The sequence below is a fragment of the Marmota flaviventris genome, chromosome 17 (genome assembly GCF_047511675.1).
Source record: "Marmota flaviventris isolate mMarFla1 chromosome 17, mMarFla1.hap1, whole genome shotgun sequence".
In the NCBI taxonomy this organism is placed as follows: domain Eukaryota; kingdom Metazoa; phylum Chordata; class Mammalia; order Rodentia; family Sciuridae; genus Marmota; species Marmota flaviventris.
The window spans coordinates 55,367,184-55,391,232 of NC_092514.1; the positions used below are offsets into that span (position 1 = coordinate 55,367,184).

At 42.9% G+C, this 24,049-nt stretch overlaps 1 protein-coding gene across 2 annotated transcripts; it reads right to left on the bottom strand.

Moving 5' to 3' along the window:
- Nucleotides 1-3,117: 3,117 nt before the first annotated feature.
- Nucleotides 3,118-9,733, bottom strand: LOC139702337 (endogenous retrovirus group K member 113 Env polyprotein-like). Of its 2 annotated transcripts, none has more exons than XM_071603281.1 (2): nt 9,388-9,733; nt 3,118-5,462 (listed from the first exon to the last, which is right to left on the bottom strand). In XM_071603281.1, the coding sequence occupies exon 2, from the start codon at nt 5,415-5,417 to the stop codon at nt 3,534-3,536; it is 1,884 nt and encodes a 627-aa protein (XP_071459382.1). In that variant the 5' UTR covers nt 5,418-5,462; nt 9,388-9,733; the 3' UTR covers nt 3,118-3,533. The 2 variants fall into 2 exon arrangements, with proteins under 2 accessions (XP_071459382.1, XP_071459381.1); XM_071603280.1 differs by lacking the exon at nt 9,388-9,733 and adding an exon at nt 8,339-9,110.
- Nucleotides 9,734-24,049: the final 14,316 nt, after the last annotated feature.

Consider the following 24,049-nt stretch of genomic DNA (forward strand, 5'->3'; position numbering starts at 1 on the left):
TTTTCTTTTCCCCCCTTTTCTTTGGGAAAATTTGTACCTTCCCATGACTTTTTGTGAGGCAGGAAAAAAAAGAAAAATGGCTTCCTTCCCTCTCCTTGACTATTTAGAGCCTAGCGTTCCATGGAAGAACCTATGCAGAAGTGGCTGTCCATGGACAGAGAGATTCTGACTAATCACAGGGAAGAATTCCCAGGGGAACCAGGGATACCAATGACCAAAGAAAGCCAGGGAAGTTGGTGGGCCCTGGGGTCCATCTGGTCTGAGCATCAGAAGTCTGAGGTGGGGCCAACATGGAGAAGGCAGTGGGCTGGATCCTGTGACCTCTGGATGTCCTTCCTGGCTGCAGCCTTTGTGTTTCAGAGCGGTCTTTCATGAACTAAGTCTGAGTCATTGCTCTCAGTGCCGACAACTCCCACTGCAGTGGCTCAGAGATGGCAGCAGCAGTCTGGCCAGCTTCTCCTGGGGAGGGAGGACCCTGTCCCTCTCAGATTGGGAGAGTAGCAATGAGGTGTAAGCAAAGAAAGAGTCAGGCACTTCAGGAGGGGAAATGGCAGTCACACTGTATGTACAGGGCTTGCTCGGAAATGGGAAGAGGACCATTTGCCTCCTACTAGGAGAGCTGAGCTGGTAAGAGTGTGCCCTGAGCTCTGGGAGCCATGCGACAGAGGGATGGACCAGATGACCTCAAGGTTGAGTGTGGTGCAGTATCCAGCACAATGGCTTCATCTGGGCTCTTCACCTCTTTTTCCTATTTTATGACCTTGGGCAGAGAATTCATCTCTGGAGAGACTTTGGTTTTCTTCTGTTCAGATTGGCAGCACTGGATGAGAGTAGGTAGAAATGAGGAGCTGGATTAAAATAGGGGCAAAGCTGCACAGTGATACGGGCCTGTAGTCCCCGCTACTTTGGAGTCCCTGGTGGGAGAATTGCTTAAACCCAGGGGTTTGAAACCAGTGTGGGCAACACAGTGAGACACTGTTTCAAAACCAAAACCAAAAATAGGAAGGTTTGGGCTGTGGGGATGTGGCTCAAGCGGTAACGCTCTCTCGCCTGGCATGCGCCGGTCGCTGGGTTCGATCCTCAGCACCACATAAAAATAAAGTTGTTGTGTCCACTGAAAAGTGAAAAATAAATATTAAAAAATTCTCTCTCTCTCTATCTTTAAAAAAATAGGGGGGTGCTGGGGTGCTGCTCAGTGATAGAGCACTTGCCTCGCACATGTGAGGCACCATATAAAAAATATATAAATAAAAATATTGGTGTCCATCTACAACTAAAATATATATTGTTAGAGTCTGTAAACAAGTCAAAAATAACACCTGGCATTTAGCCAGGGGAATGTTAGAGTTCATAAACAAGTCTGGATGGTGCCTGGCAAAATGCCAGAGGGAGTGGTTTGAGAAGTAACAAAAGCAAGCCATTAAGTGTGGAGATTCCTTATTGGTTGACTGATGTATCTAGTTTATGCTAATTAGATAAGCTGTGTGGAATGTATAAATACTGCTCCTGTCCTGCAATAAACGGCTTCCACTCCTGCTGTATCAACGTACACAAGTTGTTCGTCACCCCCCCCCGGGTTATTTTGCTGCAGCCAGCCTGGCTGCGGCAATATATATATTTTAAAAAAGAGTGAATATTGGGCTGGGGTTGTGGCTCAGCTGTAGAGCGCTTGCCTAGCACGTGCGAGATCCTGGGTTCCATCCTCAGCACCACATAAAAATAAATAAGTAAAATAAAGGTTTTGTGTCCAACTACAACTAAAAAATAAATGTTAAAAAAAAAAGTGGGGCTGGGTTTGTGGCTCAGTGGTAGAGTGCTCACCTAGCATACATGAGGCACCGGGTTTGATCTTCAGCACCACATAAAAATGAAATAAAGATATTGTGTCCACCTACAACTAAAAAATATTTTTTTAAAAAAAAGAGTGAATCTCTTCCTTTAAAAAAATGGGTGGGGTGGTGAGACTGGTGCACAGTGACACATGTCTGTAATCCCAGTGATTTGGGAGGCTCAGGGAGGTGGATTACAAAACCAAAGCCAGCCTCAGCAATTAAGTGAGGCCAAAATCAAATTAGCTAGATCCTGTCTCAAAATAAATAATAAAAAGGGCTGGGAATGCAGCTCAGTTGTTAAGTGGCCCTGGGTTAAGTCTCCAGTACCAAAAGGCGGGGGGCAATAATGGTATATCTCTTAGTGTTCTTTAGATATCAAATGAGTGAATATACGTCAAGAGCTAGACATAATAAGAATATAATAAATGGATATTATTATTGTTGTTCCTGGGGATGCTTAACCTTGTGGTTGAGCTTAAGGGAATCATGAACTCCTTGAAGCTTGGTAAGATTTTAGAGGATAATAAACATTTTCTGGTTGAGAGAACAGAAAATGGGCAGCAGGTGGTTTACTTGTCTCTTGGAGTCCAGAGCTTTCATCTGCTTTTCAGAGTATGTGAGATCCCCCCAAAGATTAAGAACTACCGCTCTGGATGACCTTTAAGGATCAACTCCAAGTGGTTGAGATTCTCTAATGTAAAGAACTGCTTTTTCCTTCCCTTGAGAATTGATATCTTTTCTCCCAAAAACTCCTCCAGTCCAAGCCCCTCTGTGCTAAGGCCTCTACCAAGAGTCACTAAGGTCAGCCCCAGCTGAAGGAAGAGCTGCTGCCTTGTCCCTCCAGCTTCAGCACCAGGGCCTCCGGGGTGGAGTACACAGACCTGGCTGTGAGGAGAGTCTGGGTTCACATCTCCCGGCTAGAGAGAGGATGGGGCCCTAACTCACAGGGTGGGATGCAGAGGGCGCAGTGAGTCCTGGCCTCATCCCTGTCTTCCTTACCAAGCCACTGTCCCTCCTGGGGCCCCAGAGGCAGATACCACTCTAATGGGCTAAGGCCCATAGCAGGCAGCTGTAATTATGATTTTATGGAAATAAAGAAGGCTCTTACGCAAGTGCCTGACACACTTCCCAGCTGTGGCATCTGGGACAGCCAAGTCCCCAGGGGCTGGAGGTAGGCTCCCATTCCCTGCTGCCATCAGCCTCTGGCACTCAGTTCACTGGCATAGAGCCACCCTCCCACTGCCTATGGCACTGTCCCTGACCCACTCTGGGTTCTACCACGCGGCCTGCGCAATGGTTTCATTAATGAGGTTCTAGGCATAAAGTTAGTTAGAAGAGATCGAAATAAAACACACAGACACAGTTACCTTATTTCTATTGCCAGGTCCGAGACGGCTCCCCTCTCTGGCTCCGACCTCTAACCGCCCAGCAGGGCAGCAAGGATTACTCAGGGCTAGCAGGAGAGAGAGAGAGAGTGAACACGCCAGGGAGTAGCCTTTTATTGGGGAACAAGAAATTCAGGGGATAATTCCATCCAATGAAGGTTGAGGGGGGACTGCACTCCAAGGTCAGGGTCAGTGATTGGGCCCCCGGGGTCAGTGGTCAGTCACACCCCCACACGGACGGGTTCTCTCATCAGGAAAGGGCCGGGAAAATTCTGACACAGCCAGAAGCCTCAGACCCTTAACGGGAGTCGCCCAGTCACGTGTCAGGATGGCTTCCCACATATTCCCCCTTTCTATTCTTAAAAATGAGGCGGCAGTTCACTCTTTGGAGTTTCTGTATTCTTGTTCCGAAGACTCGCCATCCTATAATTATAACACAAAAGAGAATTAACAGCAAAGAGAATAATCCAATAATGTACCAGGCCGAGTGTTTAAGAATATTTCCAGGGTTGAATCCATTTAACTCCTTCAATATTTGGTTTGCCAGAGAAGAAGGATCTGAAAAATCAGCTCTATTATTTTGAATGTCTTGGATATGGTGATGAAGTTCCAGAATATCCAAGCTATTATTACTATTTTGCCAAATACCTAATAAATGGTTTTTAACCTTCTCCCAATCCCAGAGAGAAGCATTGTACTTGGCAGCTGTAACACAAACATACTTATAATTGGCATGGCATTTAAGCCTTTCCTTAAATTTTAAGGCTGAAAGTTCATTACCTATGTCTATAACAGTCGCCTCTAAGGCGTTTAATTTAGTCTCAATCCTTTCATCAATATTTACTCGATTACGCAGAGCCTTGGAAGTATTTTGAGCTAAATTATTAAGAAATTTGGCATGCTGAATATTTTGAGACAATGTCAGAGACGCAGAGACAGTTGAGGCAATAAAGGAGACTAGCGCCAAAACACCAACAATTATAACTCCAATAGCACGTTTTGGTCTTGTTAACTGGGCATGAATTTGCTGTAAGACTTGTAAACCAGTATCAGCATACCATGGCTCTGAAATATTAGCAGGTAATAAAACAAAAGAGGGCTGATGAAGTATCAGCACTCCTTTTCCTCCATTATATCTAGTAATACAATTGGTTAGGTTACATTTATTACAAGTAACAATATATCTGTCATCTATCCATTTAACTTTTACATTTCCAATAATTAAAACATAAGGAGATTGGACACAGGCTCGTAAGCCATAGCATGATCCCTCTTTACAGTTCTTGCCAACAAATTTTGGTAAAGGTTTGTCTGTAAAATGTAAGAATTCTGAGGCAGCAATTAAACGCCAAACATCTTTCTGAACACCTCCTTTACTATAAGTCAAAATATTACTAACAAATCCTGCAGGTGTCATAGCAGAATTTCTTCGTAATTGTCTTTTATCAATTTTTGGAGACCAGTCTAAAATATACCCACTATCTTTAGACACCTTATGTTGTACAGGAAAGGTATTTACACAATCCATCCATCTAGGAAAGGTGCCAATCTCAATTGTAGAACTATTTGGACAGTGGGGCATCCGTGGAGGTTTTGCAGAAATGACTGGCTTGTTATGGGAAAGTCCCATCTTAATTACTGATCTAGTATAAGGTCTTAAGTCCCCATAAAAAGAATTATTTGTCAGTCTATGTCTACCAATCGCTGTCTTTTCTTCGAATGATACTTTTAGACAGCCGGCATGTTTATCATGTGACCAACACAAAGGTAATTGGGCACTGTAGCCAGAATAATTAAATCTAGTCACATGATTGGGAGTAATATGGGTATCTGTAAATCCTCCCATCATGAATGAGTCATTAGTAAATACTGGAATAGATTCTCCAGTCCACACAGCTGGGTGTACCAGGGGTGGATCTGGGAAATATGTCCAGTAAGTGTCTACTTGATCCCCCTTTACCTGACAGCCCAACAGGGCAATTACTGTTGCTACCATCATCACTGGGGTCCTGTTCTCTCCTAGGTGTCGAAGTATTCGGGAAGCCTGGGTTGTTAGCTTCTTCAAGTCTTCCCATGAAATCAGCTTTTCGGCTGGGTCAATCTGGTCTTTCTTCATCCTTTTCCGATATCTCCTCCTTCTGGATAGGGCCTCCTCCTGGTCAATCCTCAGTCGCTTGAATCTGGGTTCTATCTCTTCCATGTCTGATAGCACGTTCAGGTACCCAAATAGGACGAAATGCACCTTCTGGGAAAATACAAGCATGACCTCTACCCCACATTATCACTGGGTCTGGACCCTTCCACTGACCAGTCTGTAAATCTTTCCACAAAATTCTGCCTAAAGGGCCTGTTACTGAGGGAGACATTTGTCTCTCAGCAGCAGTGTGACCTTCTGCGTCACAGTTTAAAAAATTTAAAACAAACAAGGCATGATTAAGGCTATTTTGGGGAGTCATAAACCTATTCCCCCCCTTTAATTTTTGTAATTGAAGCTTAATAGATAAATGAGCTCGTTCCACAATGGCTTGGCCTTGAGGGTTATAAGGAATTCCTGTTTTATGATTAATTTTAAACTCTTGGCAAGATTGTTGAAAAGAAGAGCTTACATAAGCTGGAGCATTATCTGTTTTAATCTGCATAGGGCACCCTAAAACAGAAAAAGCTGCTAGGCAATGAGAAATTACATGTTGAGTATTTTCCTTAGTACGTGCTGTGGCAAAAATAAATCTAGAATAAGTGTCCACTATGACATGTACATAACATTGCTTACCAAATTGAGGAATATGAGTTACATCCATTTGCCATATTTGATTTGGTTTTAATCCACGGGGATTTACCCCTGATGGCAGAGATGGAGTGTGAATAACACACTTAGGGCATTGGCTTACAATCTGACGAGCTTGTTCTCTAGTAATATTAAATTTTTTACGTAAGCTAGAAGCATTTTGATGATGTAAGGAATGGGAAGCTAGTGCACAGTCATATGAAGACATCTGTTGACAAAAAGCTACTAATTTATCAATCTTGTCATTACCAGAAACTAAGGGTCCTGGAAGATTAGTATGAGCCCGTATGTGCCCTATGAAACATGGGTACTTTCGCATTAGCACTGTCTTTTGTAAATTATGAAATAACTCAAATAACTCTTGTGATGAAGTATACCCAATAACTGAAGTTTCAATATTTTTAGTAACTCCGACTGCATATAAGCTGTCAGAATAAATATTAATAGGCTCATTTGAAAAGTAATTTAAGGCACAAATCAGAGCTTGAAGCTCTGCTCTTTGGGCAGAAGTATAAGAAGTTTGTATTACCTCTGTGTGAACACGACTATAAAAACCTGCTTTACCTGAGTTAGAACCATCCGTGAACACTGATAAAGCTTCATCTATAGGATGTGCACGTACAATCTTTGGAAAAATAAGTGACGTTAATGATGCAAATTGTATAATCGTATCACGAGGATAATGGCTATCTATCTGGCCAGGAAAATCAGCAAAAGCTATCTGCCATGAGCTAGAAGTTTGAAAAAGCCAATTAGTCTGTTGAATAGAAAATGGAATAATTATGATATCAGGCTCAGATCCAATTAATTGTAAAATCCTAGTTCTACCTTTAATTACTAATTGAGCTATAGAATCATGAAAAGGAATTAATGTCTTTTGAGGAGAGTGGGATAAATAAATCCACTCAATAACTCCTAATCTTTGCCATATGGCTCCTGTTGGGGTATGTTCAGTTGGAAATATTAATAAATACACTATTTCTTTAGGATCAACTCTAGTAAGCTGTGCATTTTTAATTGCATGTTCAACTCTCCTTAAAGCCATTCTAGCCTCTAAGGTTAGCTGACGTGGAGAGGTTGGAGAGGGATTTCCTTGTAATATCTGAAATAAGGGACTTAAATTAGAAGTAGTTAGTTTTAAAGATGGCTTCAGCCGATTAGTATCTCTTAAAAGCCTTGAAAATCATTAGGGGTTTGTACGGAAACTGTTCGTTTCGCTCCGGTAAAATTAAAGATGGCGGCCCCCATGGTCGGCGCGATGACGTCACATTGCGCGACCACCTACTTCCTCATTTTCGGCCCGGGGGCGGGCCGACCGGAAGTTTGTGTTCCGGCCAGGCGGAAATGATGACAAGAAGGCGGGCTCATCCGCGCCATCTTGATCCGCTGCATGGGGCTGAGCCTTGCAATATCTATTATCGCCAGTAGATGGAGCCCTGAACTTAAAATTGCGCATGCGACACTCCCGCGCAAAATGATTATTTCTCCCGCAAATGTAACATTTTCCGCGGGGTTTTCGTACTAAATCCTGTGGTTTCAAAGTTTCTTTTATTGCTGCAGCTAGGGCCACTGTTTGTAAATGAGTAGAGTCTATGTCAGAACATAAGCGAATAAACTCAGAAACTGTCCCTTTTTTACGGTGCGGTCTAAGAATATCCTGACAGTATTTATTTGCGTTTTCGAATGCCAATTGCCTAACAATGAACTCACTCGCTCCCGAGTCCCCGATTGACCTGTTTGCAGCCTGGTACAACCGGGCTACGAAATCTGAGTAAGGTTCACTCGCACCTTGCCTGATTTTGCTAAGAACTAAATTGGACTGGTCCTTGGAGACAATCTGCCTCCAGGCCCGTTTTGCACAATTAGTTATTTGATTGTACACTACAAAATCATAATTTAACTGTCTTTCTAGGTCAGTAATTTCACCTGTCCCTAGAAACATTTCTACTGGCATTTCTATATCCTGTCTTTTGTTCTTTTCTGCCTGTTCAGTACAGAAATCAGTCCAGTAAGTCCTCCAAAGTAAGAAATCTCCCCCGCTCAGACAAGATCTGGCTAAAGAAATCCAATCGCTAGGAGGAAGGGGTTGTGAGCAAATATTTTCTATCAGGCTCTGTACAAAAGGCGAATTGGGACCATACGTCTCACATGCACTTTTTAGTTCCTTAATGGTTTTAAATGGGATTACAGCATGAACTCTAACTCTCTGATCTTGTTCATTAACTTGCTCAAAAACTGGAAAAAGTTGAAAACCGCTAGTATCCTCCCCATCTTCCTGTGCTTTCTTAATACCTCGCTGGAACGGGGTAAGAAAAGTCATTGTTAACCCAGCGTACCTGTTAAATTTTGTCCTTTTAGCAGGTACCGGCCGAATTCGAATAGCCTGGACAGGCGGTGTTAAACGCAGCCTGTTAAGATTCCTCTGTAAGTCCTGAATTTCCATGTCTGATTCTTCTCCCTCAGATTGCAAGTCATGGTCAGACTCTGTACTATCGTCATTTTGAATTTGGGTTTCTAAACCACGTGGCGGAGAAGAACTCTGAGCCCCTCTAGGAATCTCTTCCGGATTTTCCTCTGTAGGAAGATCCTCTACCTCTTCCTGAGGGCTTTCTAAGATCTCGGAAGTTTGTCCTCTATGATCTCCATCCCTAGAACCTCCCTGCGGGCTAGTATAGTCCTGCAAGTTTAAAGTCACATTCCTAACCTTAGGTTTGGCTTTTAGCGTCTTTGTTTGTAAACGGCCTAAGGGAAAAGGAATTAACTTAGCCTCAGGCGAATTTTCCATTTGAATAGACTTAATAGCCCTTTGCAAGCCTTTTAACAGGTCTTCAGGGGGCCACGAACTTTGACCCATATATTCAAAAAGACAAATTTCTAGAGCTGTCCAAGTTTTCTGAATACTTTCTATGCCTCCAGGTAGTTCATTAGAAAAATAAACTTTTTGTAACTTTCTTCCTAATTTCTCCCAAGTAGATAAATTTGGAGACTCTTGTTCACAAAACCAAGGACAATATTCACCTACAATCTTTAAGAATTGTAATAACTGAGCTTTCTTTATCTGTTTTCCTTTCTGATTAATTATACTGTCTAAAATAGTCAGATACATTTACTTATCCGTAGAAGTTGAATTTCCCATTTTAATTAATTTAACGTCTCTTTCCTTCAATAGCTCCAGGTACTTTTGTGACCCAAATTGTCACCTCTTCCTTTATCTTTATCTTTATCCTTATCTTTATAGTGCGCTCCCACTCAATCTAACTAATCTAGAATGCCCCCCTCGTGGGCGCCAATTCTACCACGCGGCCTGCGCAATGGTTTCATTAATGAGGTTCTAGGCATAAAGTTAGTTAGAAGAGATCGAAATAAAACACACAGACACAGTTACCTTATTTCTATTGCCAGGTCCGAGACGGCTCCCCTCTCTGGCTCCGACCTCTAACCGCCCAGCAGGGCAGCAAGGATTACTCAGGGCTAGCAGGAGAGAGAGAGTGAACACGCCAGGGAGTAGCCTTTTATTGGGGAACAAGAAATTCAGGGGATAATTCCATCCAATGAAGGTTGAGGGGGGACTGCACTCCAAGGTCAGGGTCAGTGATTGGGCCCCCGGGGTCAGTGGTCAGTCACACCCCCACACGGACGGGTTCTCTCATCAGGAAAGGGCCGGGAAAATTCTGACACAGCCAGAAGCCTCAGACCCTTAACGGGAGTCGCCCAGTCACGTGTCAGGATGGCTTCCCACACTGGGTGAGCTGTTCCCTCTCTCTGTGCCCCAGGCTTCCTGGAGGGGAACAGCATGGACTTCAGTGTGTGCAATCCTCTGTGCCCTCCTCCCTGTGGCCCTCAGGGCTCCCACACCCACCAGGAGACCTCTTCTTGTGTGAGAATACAATGGTGTGGAGATGTATGTTTCCTTCTTTTTCTTTTTCTTTTTTTTTTTTCTCCCTGATGCTGGGACATAGGGCTGGCAGTAGTGGTGGCAGAGGCAGTTGGTCATGGCCCTTCCCGCTCCCCCCGCATGCCTCTGAGAGTATTCTGAACCCTTCTTTCCTTCTCTAGTCCATTCCCCCACCTACCCACAAAGTACTTGTTACCAAGGGAACAGTTATGTCATCAATTTGGGGTGAGCAAGCCAACAGAGCCTGTTATGGAGGGATGGTTAGGGGTCAGAATTTTGGAGAGATGAGCACAGTGGGTCCTTAAAGTCTCCAAAGAGGATCTTTTTCTGGAGAAGAGGCTGGCACAGAATGCGGAGGCCACTGGCGAGGGAGGACAGAGAGGAGGGTGGATGAAGTGTGGGCACAGCTGCATCTGGTGTTAGAGGTGACGGTGTCCCTGGCTTACTGTGGGAAGAAGAGCAAGAGTGGCAATGCCTGGGAGGCATTAGGGCAGAGAGACCCGCCTGCCTTCACCTCCTCCCTCAGGGCTGGCTCCTTGAGAAAGGATCTGGGCCCAAGGGCAGCTCAATGAGCCTGAGGCTCATACTGCCCCCTGCAGACAGCACAGGAAACAGCTCTAGATGTCCTCCAGGTAAGACCGGGTCTGGCCTTTGAGGGTCTATATGAAGACATCTGAGCCTTGAGGTCCTACTATGTGTTTGGAGTGGTTCTGGGCAACAGGGATACCTGCATTCAAGGCCCTCCTGTAAATCCTGACCCGAAAAGTACTGTAATATAGAAGCCTCTTTGAGTCAACCTGAGGTATAGTTCAGAAGAATCTGTCAAATGGACCAAAAGGCAGAAGGGACTAGAATATTCTAGAAAAGAGGGAAGAGCCTGGGCAGAGGAATAGCTTAGCAAAGGCACAGAGGAATGAAGCAGAGCAGCTTGTTACAGAAGCTGTGGTAAGTGGTAGGGTGGGGACCTTGAAAAGCAGAAAGAAAAGTGGATGAATAGTCTCACCCGCTGGGCCAGGAAGCTGGGTTTTCCTTTACAAAGAGGCTCCTCAAACTTACTCACTGGAACCCAGCTGAACAATCTAGAGACACCATGGGGTGAGGAGTGGGGAGAAGGCAGTGGTTCATTCAGAACTTGAAAGGGATTTAAAGACATGACTCTAACTCAGTGGTAGAGTACCTATTTAGCATGAGTGTGTGGCCCTGGGTTCAACCCTCAGCAATGCAAAAATAAATAAATAAATACACAACTCTAAACGTTTTGAGAACATTTATTCAAGCCTTACATTTGACTCAGTATTGGTTTTCCTAACAAAAAAATATTTAAGCGCTAACCATTACATACTACTGAAGACAGGCCACACGCACACAGGGGCTTCCTTAGCCCAGCTTGAGAAAGGGGCTGAGAGCCATGGGAGGCTATATGGAGGGGTCTCTGCAGAGGAGCAATTCAGCCATTCCTGTCTCAGGAAGATCCCCATCAACTCCCAAGGGCAGCACATTGGACATACAGTAATTGGCTCCTAGCTGTCCTGGCCACAGCTGCACAATGGGGATGGATTAGATGCAGCATGGTACCTACCTTGTTTGGGTGACTATGTAGATTGTGGGTGTGCAGGACAGCGAGGTGGCTCAGGCTCCAGCCAACTCCCTGGAGCGTGGGACCTTGGACAAGTTAAGCACCCCTTTCCTTTCCTTTCCTTTCCTTTCATTATCTGTAAGTAAGATCTGTCCTAGCTCTCAAGGTGGTTGAAAATGTACAGTAGGGAGCTGGGCACAGTGGTGGATACCTGTAATACCAGCAACTCAGGAGGCTGAGGAGGGAGGATCTTAAGTTCAAGGTGAGCCTCAGCAACTTAGTGCCTAAACTTAGGGCCTAAACAAGTGAGCAAGACCCTGTCTCAAGATAACAAATAAAAAGGGCTGGGACTGGGCACGGTGGCACACACTTGTAATCCCAACGGCTTGGGAGGCTGAGATACAAGCATTGTGAATTCAAAGGCAGCCTCAGCAATGGCAAGGCACTTAGTAACTCAGTGAGACCCTGTCTCTAAACAAAATACAAATTAGGACTGGGGGGTGTTGCTCAGTAGTTAGGTGCCCCTGAGTTCATTCCCTGGTACAAAAAAAAAAAAAAAAAAAAAGTGCAGTGGGACAAGAGATTGTCCAGTGGATGGTACAACCCAAATCCACAGGGCAGGCTCTTCTGCTCTAGGGGCTCCCCCTTCCTGCACACTCCACAGGCTGCTCAACCCAGGGGAGTGTGGGTTGTAGAGCCCATCGCCTCTAGGACAAGACCTCAAATCCTGTTTCCTACCCTTCTACCATGTCCTCTATCACAACCACAGCAACGCAGCCACTACCACTCATATAAATCATCCTGAGGGCTCAGAGTCAAGGAGCAGGGGTACCCAGGAAAGAGGGCGCCCCAGAGGCTGCTTCTTTGGGAGTAGCTCAGTGAGTGAATGAATGAGTGAGAAAGTTTTTCTTCTCAGACCTTCTTTCTTTGGAGAAGAGGTAGACCTCCCCCTCCAGCTTTTCAGATTGTATTATGGCCTGGGACTTGTTTTAAAATACTATGGTGGGGCTGGGGCTGGGGCCTAGTGGTAGAGTGCACATCTGGCATGTGTGAGGTACTGGGTTCAATCCTTGGCACCACATAAAAACAAGTAAATAAAATAAAAGTACTGTGTCCTTTACTGTTAAAAAATTCTATGGTATATGGGCTGCATGCCTGTTATTCCAGTGACTTGAAAAAGTCACTGGCAGGAGTATTGTTTTGTTGGTGGTACTTGTCTCTCTCTCTCTCTCTCTTTTTAGAGAGAGAGAATTTTTTAATATTTATTTTTCAGTTTTTGGCAGACACAATATCTTTGTTTTATTTTTATGTAGTGCTGAGGATTGAACCCAGCGCCCAGCGCATGCCAGGCGAGTGCGTTACTGCTTGAGCCACATCCCCAGCCCTGTTTTTTTTCTCTTTTGGTATGAGGGATTGAAATTGGGGACACTTTACCACTGAGCTACATCCCCAGGCCTTCTTATTTTATCTTATTTTTTATCTTGAAACAGGGTGGTTGGCCTCAAACTTATATTCCTCCTTCCTCGGCCTCCCAGGTTGTTGGAATTATAGACAGGAGCCACTGGGCTCAGGACAAGACAAAAGTATTTTAAGTTGGAGACCAGCCTTGGCAACTGAGCAAGTGCATGGGTCAAAAATAAATACATAAATAAAAAGGGACATGGATGTGGCAGAGTGGTAAAGCACTCCTGGTTTGTGGTAAAGCACCCCTGGGTTCAATCCTCAGTATTGAGAAAGAAAGGATGGAAGGAAGGAAGGAAGATGTCCCATGAATATATAGGTGGCAGAGTGGGGCATAGTGCAGTGGTTAGGAGCAGGAAGTGACTCAGATAGCCTAGGTTCATCTGAGCTATCTCCCCCTAGCTGTGTGACCTCCATCCAGCTACTTGACCTCTCTAAGCCTTGGTTTCAATGCCTGTAGAAGGGTGGTGGTGGTAGGGGTGGGGAATGGAATAATAAGAAAAAATAATATTTGCCACACAAGACAGAATGTTTGAAAAGCACTCTGAAGTCATACTGAGCACTGAAGAACTGTTTATTAACTAGACAGACATTCTACACCTGTTATTATTGTTTCATAAATTTACATAAATAAACCTAAACTTCAGCCGGGTGCCACCGACAGCACCCAGAGGCTGAAGCCCGAAGTTGAAAGTTCCAGGTCAACTTCGGCAATTTAGCAAGATCGTGTCTCAAAATAAAAGGACTGTGGACATAGCTCAGGTATAGAGTGTCCCTGGGTTCAATCCCCAGCACCACAAAAATGCTAGGATACAATGTTGAAAAAGATAACAGCATTTGAGGAGAGCTCCATTAACGTCTCTATGGCAGAGAGGTTCGTATTGTCCCTTTTTTAGTTACAGCATGAGGCTCAAAAAGTTTAAGTACCTTGCCCAAGACCACAGAGCTGCGCTTGAACTCACAGTGTGTGTGGTGAAAAACATGCTCTTAACAACAAAACACTTTTTCCCCCCTCCCGTATTGGGGATGATTGAACCAAGCCCTGAAAGAAACATCTGGATAAGTAGTGCCCTCCCACTTGTCCTGCCCCCAATCCAAACCTGTACAATTTTTTTTGGCTACCGGGGATTGAACTCAGGGGCACCCAACCACTGAGCCACATCCCCAGTCCTATTTTATATTTTATTTAGAGACAGGGTCTCACTGTGTTGCTCAGCGCCTCACTTTTGCTGAGACTGGCTTTGAACTCACTATCCTCCTGCCTCAGCCTCCTGAGCCACTGGGATTCCAGGCGTGCACCACCGCGCCCATCCCAAACCTGTACTTAAAAAAAAAAAAAATGTTATTATTTTAGTTGTAGATGGACACAATACCTTTATTTTATCTATTTAATTTTACGCTGAGAATGGAACCCAGGGCCTCACACATTCTGGGCAAGCGCTCCACCACTGAGCCACAACTGCAGCCCCTCAAACCTGTACTGTTCATTAAATAGCCTTGATGTATTAGAGGATTGGGTACAGTATGTTGAAAATGTCAGCCCTATCCTTTTGAAGTGTGGCCAGGACAAGCTATATCAAAATCAACTGAATGTTTATTAAAAGTACAACTTCCAAAATTTCCACACTACCAAAATCTAGTGAAATGGGCATCTGGATCTCCATTTGAATTATCATCTCCCAGCCAACTGTTATGAGAGGGATCAGGAAAACATAAAGTCACTAAACATTTGGGGTTTTGAAGAAATCAAAATGAAAGTAGGAGCCTAGAAAGACCGAGAGAAAAATGGCCCAAAGTAAACCACACGTGTTCTAAAATTTTGCCTAAAGCTGTCCGTAGAAGAAAGCTCTTTTTCTCCTGTTTCTCTGTCCCATAATTCATTGTCCTATGTCACATGGAAATTTATATGACTCTACTCAAAGGAGTTAACATCCAAATATAAAATAGTAGAAAAAACAAGAATGCTAGATGCTAGAAATACACTGTACAGTTCAGTCTCCAGTTTCTCGACCACTTGAGAAGTGACCTAGGGTAATTCCTTAATGTGTCTGTGCTTTAGTGTCCTCAAAGGTGAAATGGCAGTGATAATAATAGCTATCTGCTTTCTAAGGTTTATAGAGTAAAAGTACACATAATGTACTTGGAACTGCATGTAACAAGTACAATGTGTATTAGATATTTAACATTACTCTATAAATTATAGGTTAAAAAGTTAATTGTGCTCTAAGACCAACATCCATGGCATACACTGATTTTTAGGAGGTCTTTTTTTTTTTCTGATTTAGCTTCTCATTTGTATTATGAACATTTTCAAATGGACCAAGTAGAGAAAATGGTAGACACTCTCCATAAAATGATCACCCAAATGCAATAGTTTATCAAGATATGGCCATACTAACCTTACCTACTTTTGATAAAATAATATTTTAAAAATCACACCATGTCATTTTATCACCTGTGGATTTCATTGTGCATCTTGACAAAGTATAGAGACCTGCTTACATGATCTTAACATTCTTCCTCTATCTACAAAGTGAGGATTCCTTGGAATCTCTAGAATCCAGTCAATAATGGCCTAGTTTCCAAGTGGTTGCAGTCAGAATCCAAATCAGTTCTACTCATTACATTTGGTTCTAATTTTTCTCAAACCTCTTCATCTAAAACAGTCTCTTCCTTTTTCTCACTTATTGCAGGAACCAGGCCAAAGGTCCATTAGAATGAAACACATTCTTATGACTGGGGCAGTCTAGGTTTATAACTTTATCCCAGTACAATTATGAATAGCACCCTTTCTTTCTTAGTCATGCTACATATTTGTGGTTTGTCCGTGTGTTTCATTGTTTGCTCTAATTTATTCTTCTATCTGCTTATATTTCCTGTACATTGATGTTAAAGACTGGATTCAGGCTTACATACTTTTTGGCAAAATTTTTTAATCAATGTTCCTGTTTGGTATATGTCACCCCATGTCAGGAGGTGTGCAGTGTCCTGTTGCTCCACTCTTGGTGATCCACAAATTGATGAACGGGTTCATATGAGGTCAGCATGATCAAGCCACCATAAAGTTCTTCATGGATTTTTCACGGTTTCCGCATTGTCAATCATTACCTGAATCAATTACTACATCAAAGGTTAGGAAACAGTTCTAGCTCCACCATCCCTTCCCCATGTACTGAATGGAATTCTTTTGTAAAGGAAAACTTTCTCTCACCAGCTCAGGCTTGTTTGCCCTGCACTTACCATTTATAGAGGAAGAACAGAAAAAATGTTTAACTCTTTCCTTCGAACAGTTGGTTTTCAGAATATGGCATTGAAATTTTAGTTACTTCCAACAGTGTCTAGTTTATTAGAGGTTTTTGGTTTTTAGTTGTTTGGTGTTTAGTTTAGTTTAGTTTTCTTTTCTTTTTTTTTTTTTTTTGAGTGTTTTTATTTGCTTGTTTGTTTTTATTGGGGAAATTTTTTCTTTCTTTTTAGAAAACAGTATCATAAATTCATGAGTTCTTACATGTTAAATTTAAATGCATTCATAAAAAAATTAGCCTCATAAATTAAAAGCTGCCTATATTAGTCAAGTTTCTCTAGAGAAAAATAATATAATGCTCATATATAGAGAAGTTTTGTTTTGGAATATGACTCACAATTGTGGAGACTGGCACATCTGACATCTACAGGACAGTCAGGCAGGCTAAAAACTCAAAGAAAAGTGGATGTTGCAACTTCAGTCTGAAGATAGTCTGCTGGCAGAAGTCCTCTGGGAGCAGGGAGTCTGAGTTTTTTTCTCCTAAGGTCTTCAACTGATTGAATGAGGCCCATCCACATTATGGAAGATCATTTGTTTTATTTGAATTCTACTGACTTGAATGCTAATTTTATCTTTAAAATATCTTCCCAGTGATATCTAGACTGGTGTTTGTCAAAATATCTGGGTGTCATAGCCAGATATTGTAAGTTGACACATAAAATTAATCATTACTGTATAAATATTTATATATAATAATAACAACAACAATAAAAATGCTGAGTGATAAAAATCAATGCTTTACTGCAGGCATTCAAAGATAACAGAGAAACAAATAAGAAAGATTTGAATTAGTAATTTCTTTGTGCCCTGCTGGGTTGGGTGCTACACCAAATGCTGACCAAAAAAAAAAAAAAAAATGCACTTATTTCTGCCATATCCTACAGAACCTTGAGCAGCTCACATTAGTTCACTGAACCTCAGGACATTCATCTGAAAATGTGTCCTGCCTGTTATATTTTGTTATGACACCAAAAAAGACTGCATATCAAAGCATTCTGAAAACCCTACTCATTACACAAATCTCAGATGCTCTTAAGACTATTTTTGTTAAGCACCAATGAACCAAAGAGTGTCAAGCAAATGCACTCAGATGCTGTAGCTGTGAGTTCATGCCACATTATGAAGGTCAATAACTTTCTCCCCACTTGAGAGAAGCAGTGATTTGGGGGCCCCACATTTTAAGAGAAGGGAAAGTTGTTCCTCTCCTAAGGGAAAAAGAATCAGAGTACCAATTTTCCACATGGATGCCTTTGTCACTAAGTTCTTATTTCCCCTAGAGTCTCTAATTCTCTATGTCAACAATGTAACGATGACAAAGGCAAAGGATCAATAAAGGTAGCTTTCAATGTTGCAATGATGAATGCAAAGTCTACCTCGATTTATTTGTTGGTTCATTCACCAAGCATTTATCAAACACTCATTCTATGCAAAAGCTTATGCCAGGTGCTATTAAAGGTACAGAAATGAAGCAAATCCAGATTCTGTCCTTGAGCAAAATTAATAGGAAGAAAAAGGAAATACCTATAACAAGAGATTGAAGAGTACAATAAGAGAGCTCCGTAACATCTCATGGAACTTCAGAAACCCAGTTCACAGACCAAGCTGAAGTTTCCACGTGGCTTCTTGGAAGAGGAGGCACTGAAGCTAATCTGAAGAATAGGAACAGATTAGGACCTGAGAGATGAGGTGGGGTAGGGCAGATAGAATGACCCGGGTAGTGGTACCGTGGGAAAGAAAAAGTAGGAAAGACATCTGGACAAGTGCTATTTGTGGCAGTCAGTGAATTCTCTCTTTTTACCTATAACTTCCTTTTCTGCAATGTGGAGAGGATTTTTCAATTCATCTAAAACAGAAATGTCAAAAAGGCTTTCTCTGGCTCACCAGTTTCAACTGATGGGTAGTAGACGGTCACAGCTGGTGGGTCAGCTTAACAGAGAGGATTATTGTCATATCCCCTCTCAATGAGTCCTAATTTTCCGAAGATTACATGTTTTCCAATTCTAAAACTCTGACTCTCAGAAGCTTAAGCTTGTCTGAAAATTTCAACATTCAAGATATAAATCTTTTCTTAGCTATAATGCCCAAGCCCATGTTTCCTAAACAAAAAAAAACAAAGAACTTGATCTAGCCTTTATGAGGATGCAGAGTCACCCTCAAAAACAGAAAAAAAATCATACTCAACTGTCAGGACAGAAGTACCACAGGACTGTGGGGATCCCTGGAGGCTCAGGGGAGTATTATCCTTCAACTCGGTAGCTCCAGAATGCTCTCTTTGTTATATGGTTGGTTGTTGGTTTTTTCCCTCTCTACCATTTCTGTTGAGCATTTAGCTCTCAGATTTTGGTGCTTTCAATGTTTCTACCCCTTTTTTCCCATTTCTTTCTGTCTGTTTGCTGTTTCTCTTATACTTGAGGATTGGAAACTAGATCCAAGTTCTGTTAGAACAACATGTAAAATAAGAGTAAGTTCTGAGAGTGGGTATAAGAAGGTTGACTAGATGTAAAGTATCTTGAGACTTAGTGCCCTTTGGCTCTAGTCTGGCTGGTTTTGTTGACTTGTTGGTTTGTTTTTGTGGTGCAAGGGATTGAACCCAGGACCTCTATATGCTAGGCAAGTGCTCTTCCACTGAGATGTATCCCAGGCTCTGATTGGGCTGTTCAATTAAATGTATGTGTGTACATACGCGTGCATGTGTGTTTGTGAGTGTGTCAAAGATGGAGAGGTATCTCTATGTATGTGATTAAGTGAGGTTTTCCCTTCTGTTTTTTTACTGTGAGTGCATGACAGCTAAGCATGACCATCCGTAATTTTCCTAGAGAAATTAGAAAGCATAGAACATTGAAGATAACAAGGCATTTTGTAGGACTGTATATAAAAATTACCCCCTGTGCTAGACAGGCTCCGTGATTATTCAGAGGCAGGGTAAGCTGCATCCATTATCTCTGAGAAATAACAGTTGCATGTTTAGGCCAAGTTCCTACTGGGAAATTGAAAGAAAATTATTATTTGGCTTGAGGTCCCTTGATCCCCAAAGAGACTTCCTTCAGCTACTATGAGCTGCTACCCGTGTGATAATTATTATGAGAAATCCTGCACATCTCTCCCACATCAGTGTATGAGGGACTCAACAGACATGGATTCAGAGAAAGTCAATGCCTATGCTAAACAAAATCACCTGGAAATCCTGTTCAAAATGTAGGTGCTTGGAGCCTGTTATCGAGAGTCTATTTTAGCAGATCTGGGACTAAGACCAGAAGTTTGGGAGAGATTTTCACCCCACGATAATTAAGCTTCCAAATCCATCATAACTGCAATACCATTATCACACCCAGGTCTGATTTTGTAAGAAATCCAGATTGTCTGTGTGCTCACAACCATTTAGTATTTAGACGTGGGGCTTTAGATAGTCAGATGGACATTGCTTTTTATTTCGAGTACTCCTTTTTCTGCCCCTGAGCTTCCTGCCCAGCTCACCATGTACCTGTCAGCCCCATCAGCCGTGTCTGTGCCCAGATAACAAGATATCTAAGCATGCATGAGCTCCTACCCATTTCTTCCTGTTCTATCTCTTCTCATGGTGCTGAGCTGGAAGCAGTGCCCAGGTTACTATAGGACACTCACATAGCATGGCCCTGCCTCCTAGGAGTGTTGGGGTTTTCTCTACCAAGGGCATGCTTCTGAAAGAAGGGTCATGGTCAAAAGTATTGTTAATCATAAAACTGGTGACAGCACTAGACACATGCCTATAATCTAGCAGCTCAGGAGGCTGAGGCAGGAGGATTGCAAGTTCAAGGCCAGCCTCAGCAACTTGGTGAATCCTAAACAACTTAGCAATACCTTGTCTCAAAATTAAAAAAAAAAAAAAAAAAAAAACAGGCTGGGGGTGTGGCTTAACGGTTAAGTTCCCCTGGGTTCAATCCCTCCCCCAAAAAAGATGAAAGCCACCCCACTAGGAAGTAGAAACATAGGTAAGAAAGACAGTCGCGACCTGGGCCTTCTTGCTGAGGGTTTCCCACCCACAACCCACCTCTTCTTCTCTGGAAGAACTCATCTCCCACTGTCACCTCCCATCATTGAGGCAGAAAATGACAGCCACTAACTTTTCCAGTCTCCCTTCTATGAAGACATGAAATTGTGACCTGTTCCTCTGGGGGGCTTCTAGGAAAGACCTTCTCTCCCACCACAACTTAAAAACAATAGGTCCATGAAAATGCCCCTCTTCTTCACTGGCTGGGTACTTAAAAAGCATTATCCCCTTTTAAACTCATAGCAACCTGATGGTGTAGCTGAGAGCGTATTCCCAGATTTAGAAATGAACAAATGGAGGCATAGGAAGGTGAATCATTTAACCAAGACTGTATCTAATTAATGGTAGCTCCAAGATTCAAGCCCAGATCTGTAGGATTCCTGATGTGGTTGTCCCCTAAAAGGATATGTTGAAACCTTCATCCATAACACCACAGAATGAGATTTTATTTTAAAATAAAGGCTATACAGATATAATCATATGAAAATGGGGACATCAGGGTGAGCCCTAATCCAAAAGGACCAGTATGTTATAAACAGGGGGAAATTTGCACACAGAGGCAGACACACACACATACAGGGAGGACCAGCTGAAGACACAGGAAGAAGACAGCCAGGAGACAGGGGTGATGTGTCTACAAACCAGGGAAAGCCACTGATTGGATGTGAACACCAGAAATCAGAAGACAGGAGGGAGGATTCTCACCTAGAGCCGTCACAGAGCATGACCCTGCCAACACTTTCAATTTAAGCTCCTGGCTTCCAGAACCATGAGACAATAACTTTCTGTTACTTGAAGGCATCTCACGTTGGGTTCTTTTAACAAAGCAGCCCTAGGAAACTAATACAACTTGCAAACCCTTATGCACATTATTAATACGTCTAAATCTGCCTCTTTGAAAATGTGCAGATTTAGACATCCTTGGCTGGGAATGGTATTGGAGTAGCAGAGATCAATCCTAGAAAACAGTGGTGTCTTGAAGGTGCAAATACAGAGGCAAGCAGATTGTGTATTGGCCCAGCAGGAGAGTCAGTCTATAGGGAGGCAACCAGAACCCCAACCTGTGCTTATCAAACTAAAAAAAGTATGGCAGCTGGTGTGCCACATGGAAGACTTCAATTTCCTTTGAGATTGGTGTATCTATCTCTATTCTGCAGGTGGTGGAACCGACCGGCCCCAAACCCCACAGCAAATAAAGTGAAGAAGCCTTCAAACCCACAGCTTCTAACAAGCCTCATGGTTCTTTCTGCCCGCTGTGATTCAGTCCCACAGCAGACCATCTTCAGGAACATTTCACTATCTCGGATTTGGGCAGATATTAGAAAGAACAGTGTGTAAGTACATTTGCCTCATGTTTTGCACTTTTAGATGTCCTTTGCTCTCTGAGGGTTCCGAAGCAGATTTTGGTTTGAGACCTCCTCCTCCTTCTCCTCTCTCCTCCTCCTCCTCCTCCTCCTCCCCCTCCTCCTCTCCCCCTCCTCCTCCCCCTCCTCCTCTCCTCCTCCTCCCCCTCCTCCTCCTCCTCCTCCTCTCCTCCTCTCTCCTCCTCCCCCCCCTCCTCCTCCTCCCTCCTCCTCCTCCTCCTCCTCCTCCTCCTCCTCCTCCTCCTTCTCCTCCTTCTCCTCCTCCTCCTGCTCTTCTTCTCTTCTTCTTCTTCTTAAGGCTTAATTGATCATTGTGACTAGCTCTAGTTCCTCTGGGTGTTATCTCAGAGTACCCAACAACATCTCCCCAATGGCCTCTTCTGTTATTGTGCATTCCACTGCAGTAGAGCTAATAATTGCTACTAATTAACTTAAGAACTGCCTTGAGATAAGAACAAACTTGCTGACATGAAAGAAGTAGGGTTGAGCATAGGCAAAAGAACTTGTCCCTCGAAAGTAAGCTCTGAACTTTGGCTCCCAGCCCTGAGCACCTCTGTGGTCAACAAGACTGTGATCTCTCGCTTTTATGTTGAGCAGACACTTGGGTGCTTTCTCTACCAGCTGGGAGGATTAGTCAGTGAAAGTCCCCCTGGCTTCCCACATGCTGGGAATGGAAGGGAGCCTGGAGGTGAGGATTGATCTCTACGCAGTGTGTAATTAACGAATAGCTGGGAATGAAGGAAATGGCAGGTGACGATTCAAACTACAGATTCCAAGCTAGATAACTGCAAGAGAGAAAGGAATAAAGAAAGTTGCCTTTATTTATTATTTAGCTCATTCTTTCAGAGGGAGTTTGCATGTAACTGCTACATTCACTGTGGAATCCTTCCTGGTAACCTGCAAGTTTGCACCCATAGCACCTAAACTTCTCCATGCACAGGCCCTAACTCCCCATCCCAGGTCGACTCCCAGACACTCCTTAACTTGAAATCTTCATTCTGATCAAAAGATTCCAAAGTATATTTGGCATGAATATAAGTGTATCTTCATGTCTCCTTGCTTGAAACATCTTTACTCTGGAATCCCATCATCTGGATTCATACAGGTGAAAGGACATGCATCCTCCACACCAGTGGGTCCAAATTTTCTATCGAGAGACTCACCTTTTCAGAACCACCTGAAATGTCTGCTTATTAGTGATTCCTGATCTCTACTCCCAGATGATTCTCAAGTTTAGGAACCCCTGATAACCCCAATTCACATACCCAGTACAAGATGCCCCTCTATACCATCTTCAGGCATGGAAGTAGCCTCTGCTTGAAACTTCACTGTGGTCTAGAAGTCACCATCTGATTGAAGCATTGAATTCCATTTTTAAACAAGGCTGATTATCAAAAATTTCTGCTATATATGAAGTATCATCTTCTTCTCTGCAAATCTCCAGGATTTTTATCTAATTCAGGCATATGAGTCTACCCAAAAAAGTCCATCGACTCTCCCCATAGCAACTGTTCAAATATCTAATAATGGATACCATTTCCAATTCATCGACCAATGTCTAAGTTTTCAAATTTAGTAGTCTAACAATCCTAATTCCTTCAACTATAAATCACAATTGATCATCATTATTGTAACCCTTACCATAACTCCATGAAGCAAGTTCTGTTATTATTTCCATCGTATAGAGGCGATAACTGAGGTTAAGTGAGTTCACCAAGGTGACAAGGTGTCAGAGCTTGGACCTGAACAAGTCTGTGTGACTCCAAAGTAGATATCCTAACAACTTTGTTATACTGTCACTAATTATTTTCCTTTTACTTTGGGCAGACTCCTGTGATGATATCTCTCTTCACATACAATATTCAGAATAGAACATACTGCTTCTCAACTTTTCTGTCCAGAACAGAGACAGAGTTCTCTTTCTGCCCACTGTGTACATTTTCTGTTAACACAGCCCAAGATGATCTTGGTATTTCCTAGCAGCTCCCTTACACAATTAATTGGTGTCAACTAAAACTCTGATTCTACTGTCACTTGGACTGCTGTTATTTCTAATTTATTAATTGCTGTTACTTCTAATTTATTAATCAAAGAACTGTGGCATAGGAATACAGGAATGGACACAGGATTAGGTAAGGCACATCCTGGTCTCAAAGGAGCAAAAGGAAGAAAAGATAAAGTACAGTACTAAGGGAAAGAGATTATGGAACTAGTTGCTATCCACATCATTAACAGGGATCAGAGGTCTCAGTCCACAGAAGGCCAACTCCATCTCTCTGGACCCAAGGTGAGGCAGAATCTCATGGGGAAAGGGCACAGTGGAGTAAAGCTTCTCCCCTCAGAATAGTCAGGAAAGGGATGGGAATGCACTCTTCCAGGGCACTACTCTCCTCAGTTACCCACTTCCTCCACCCATGTCCACC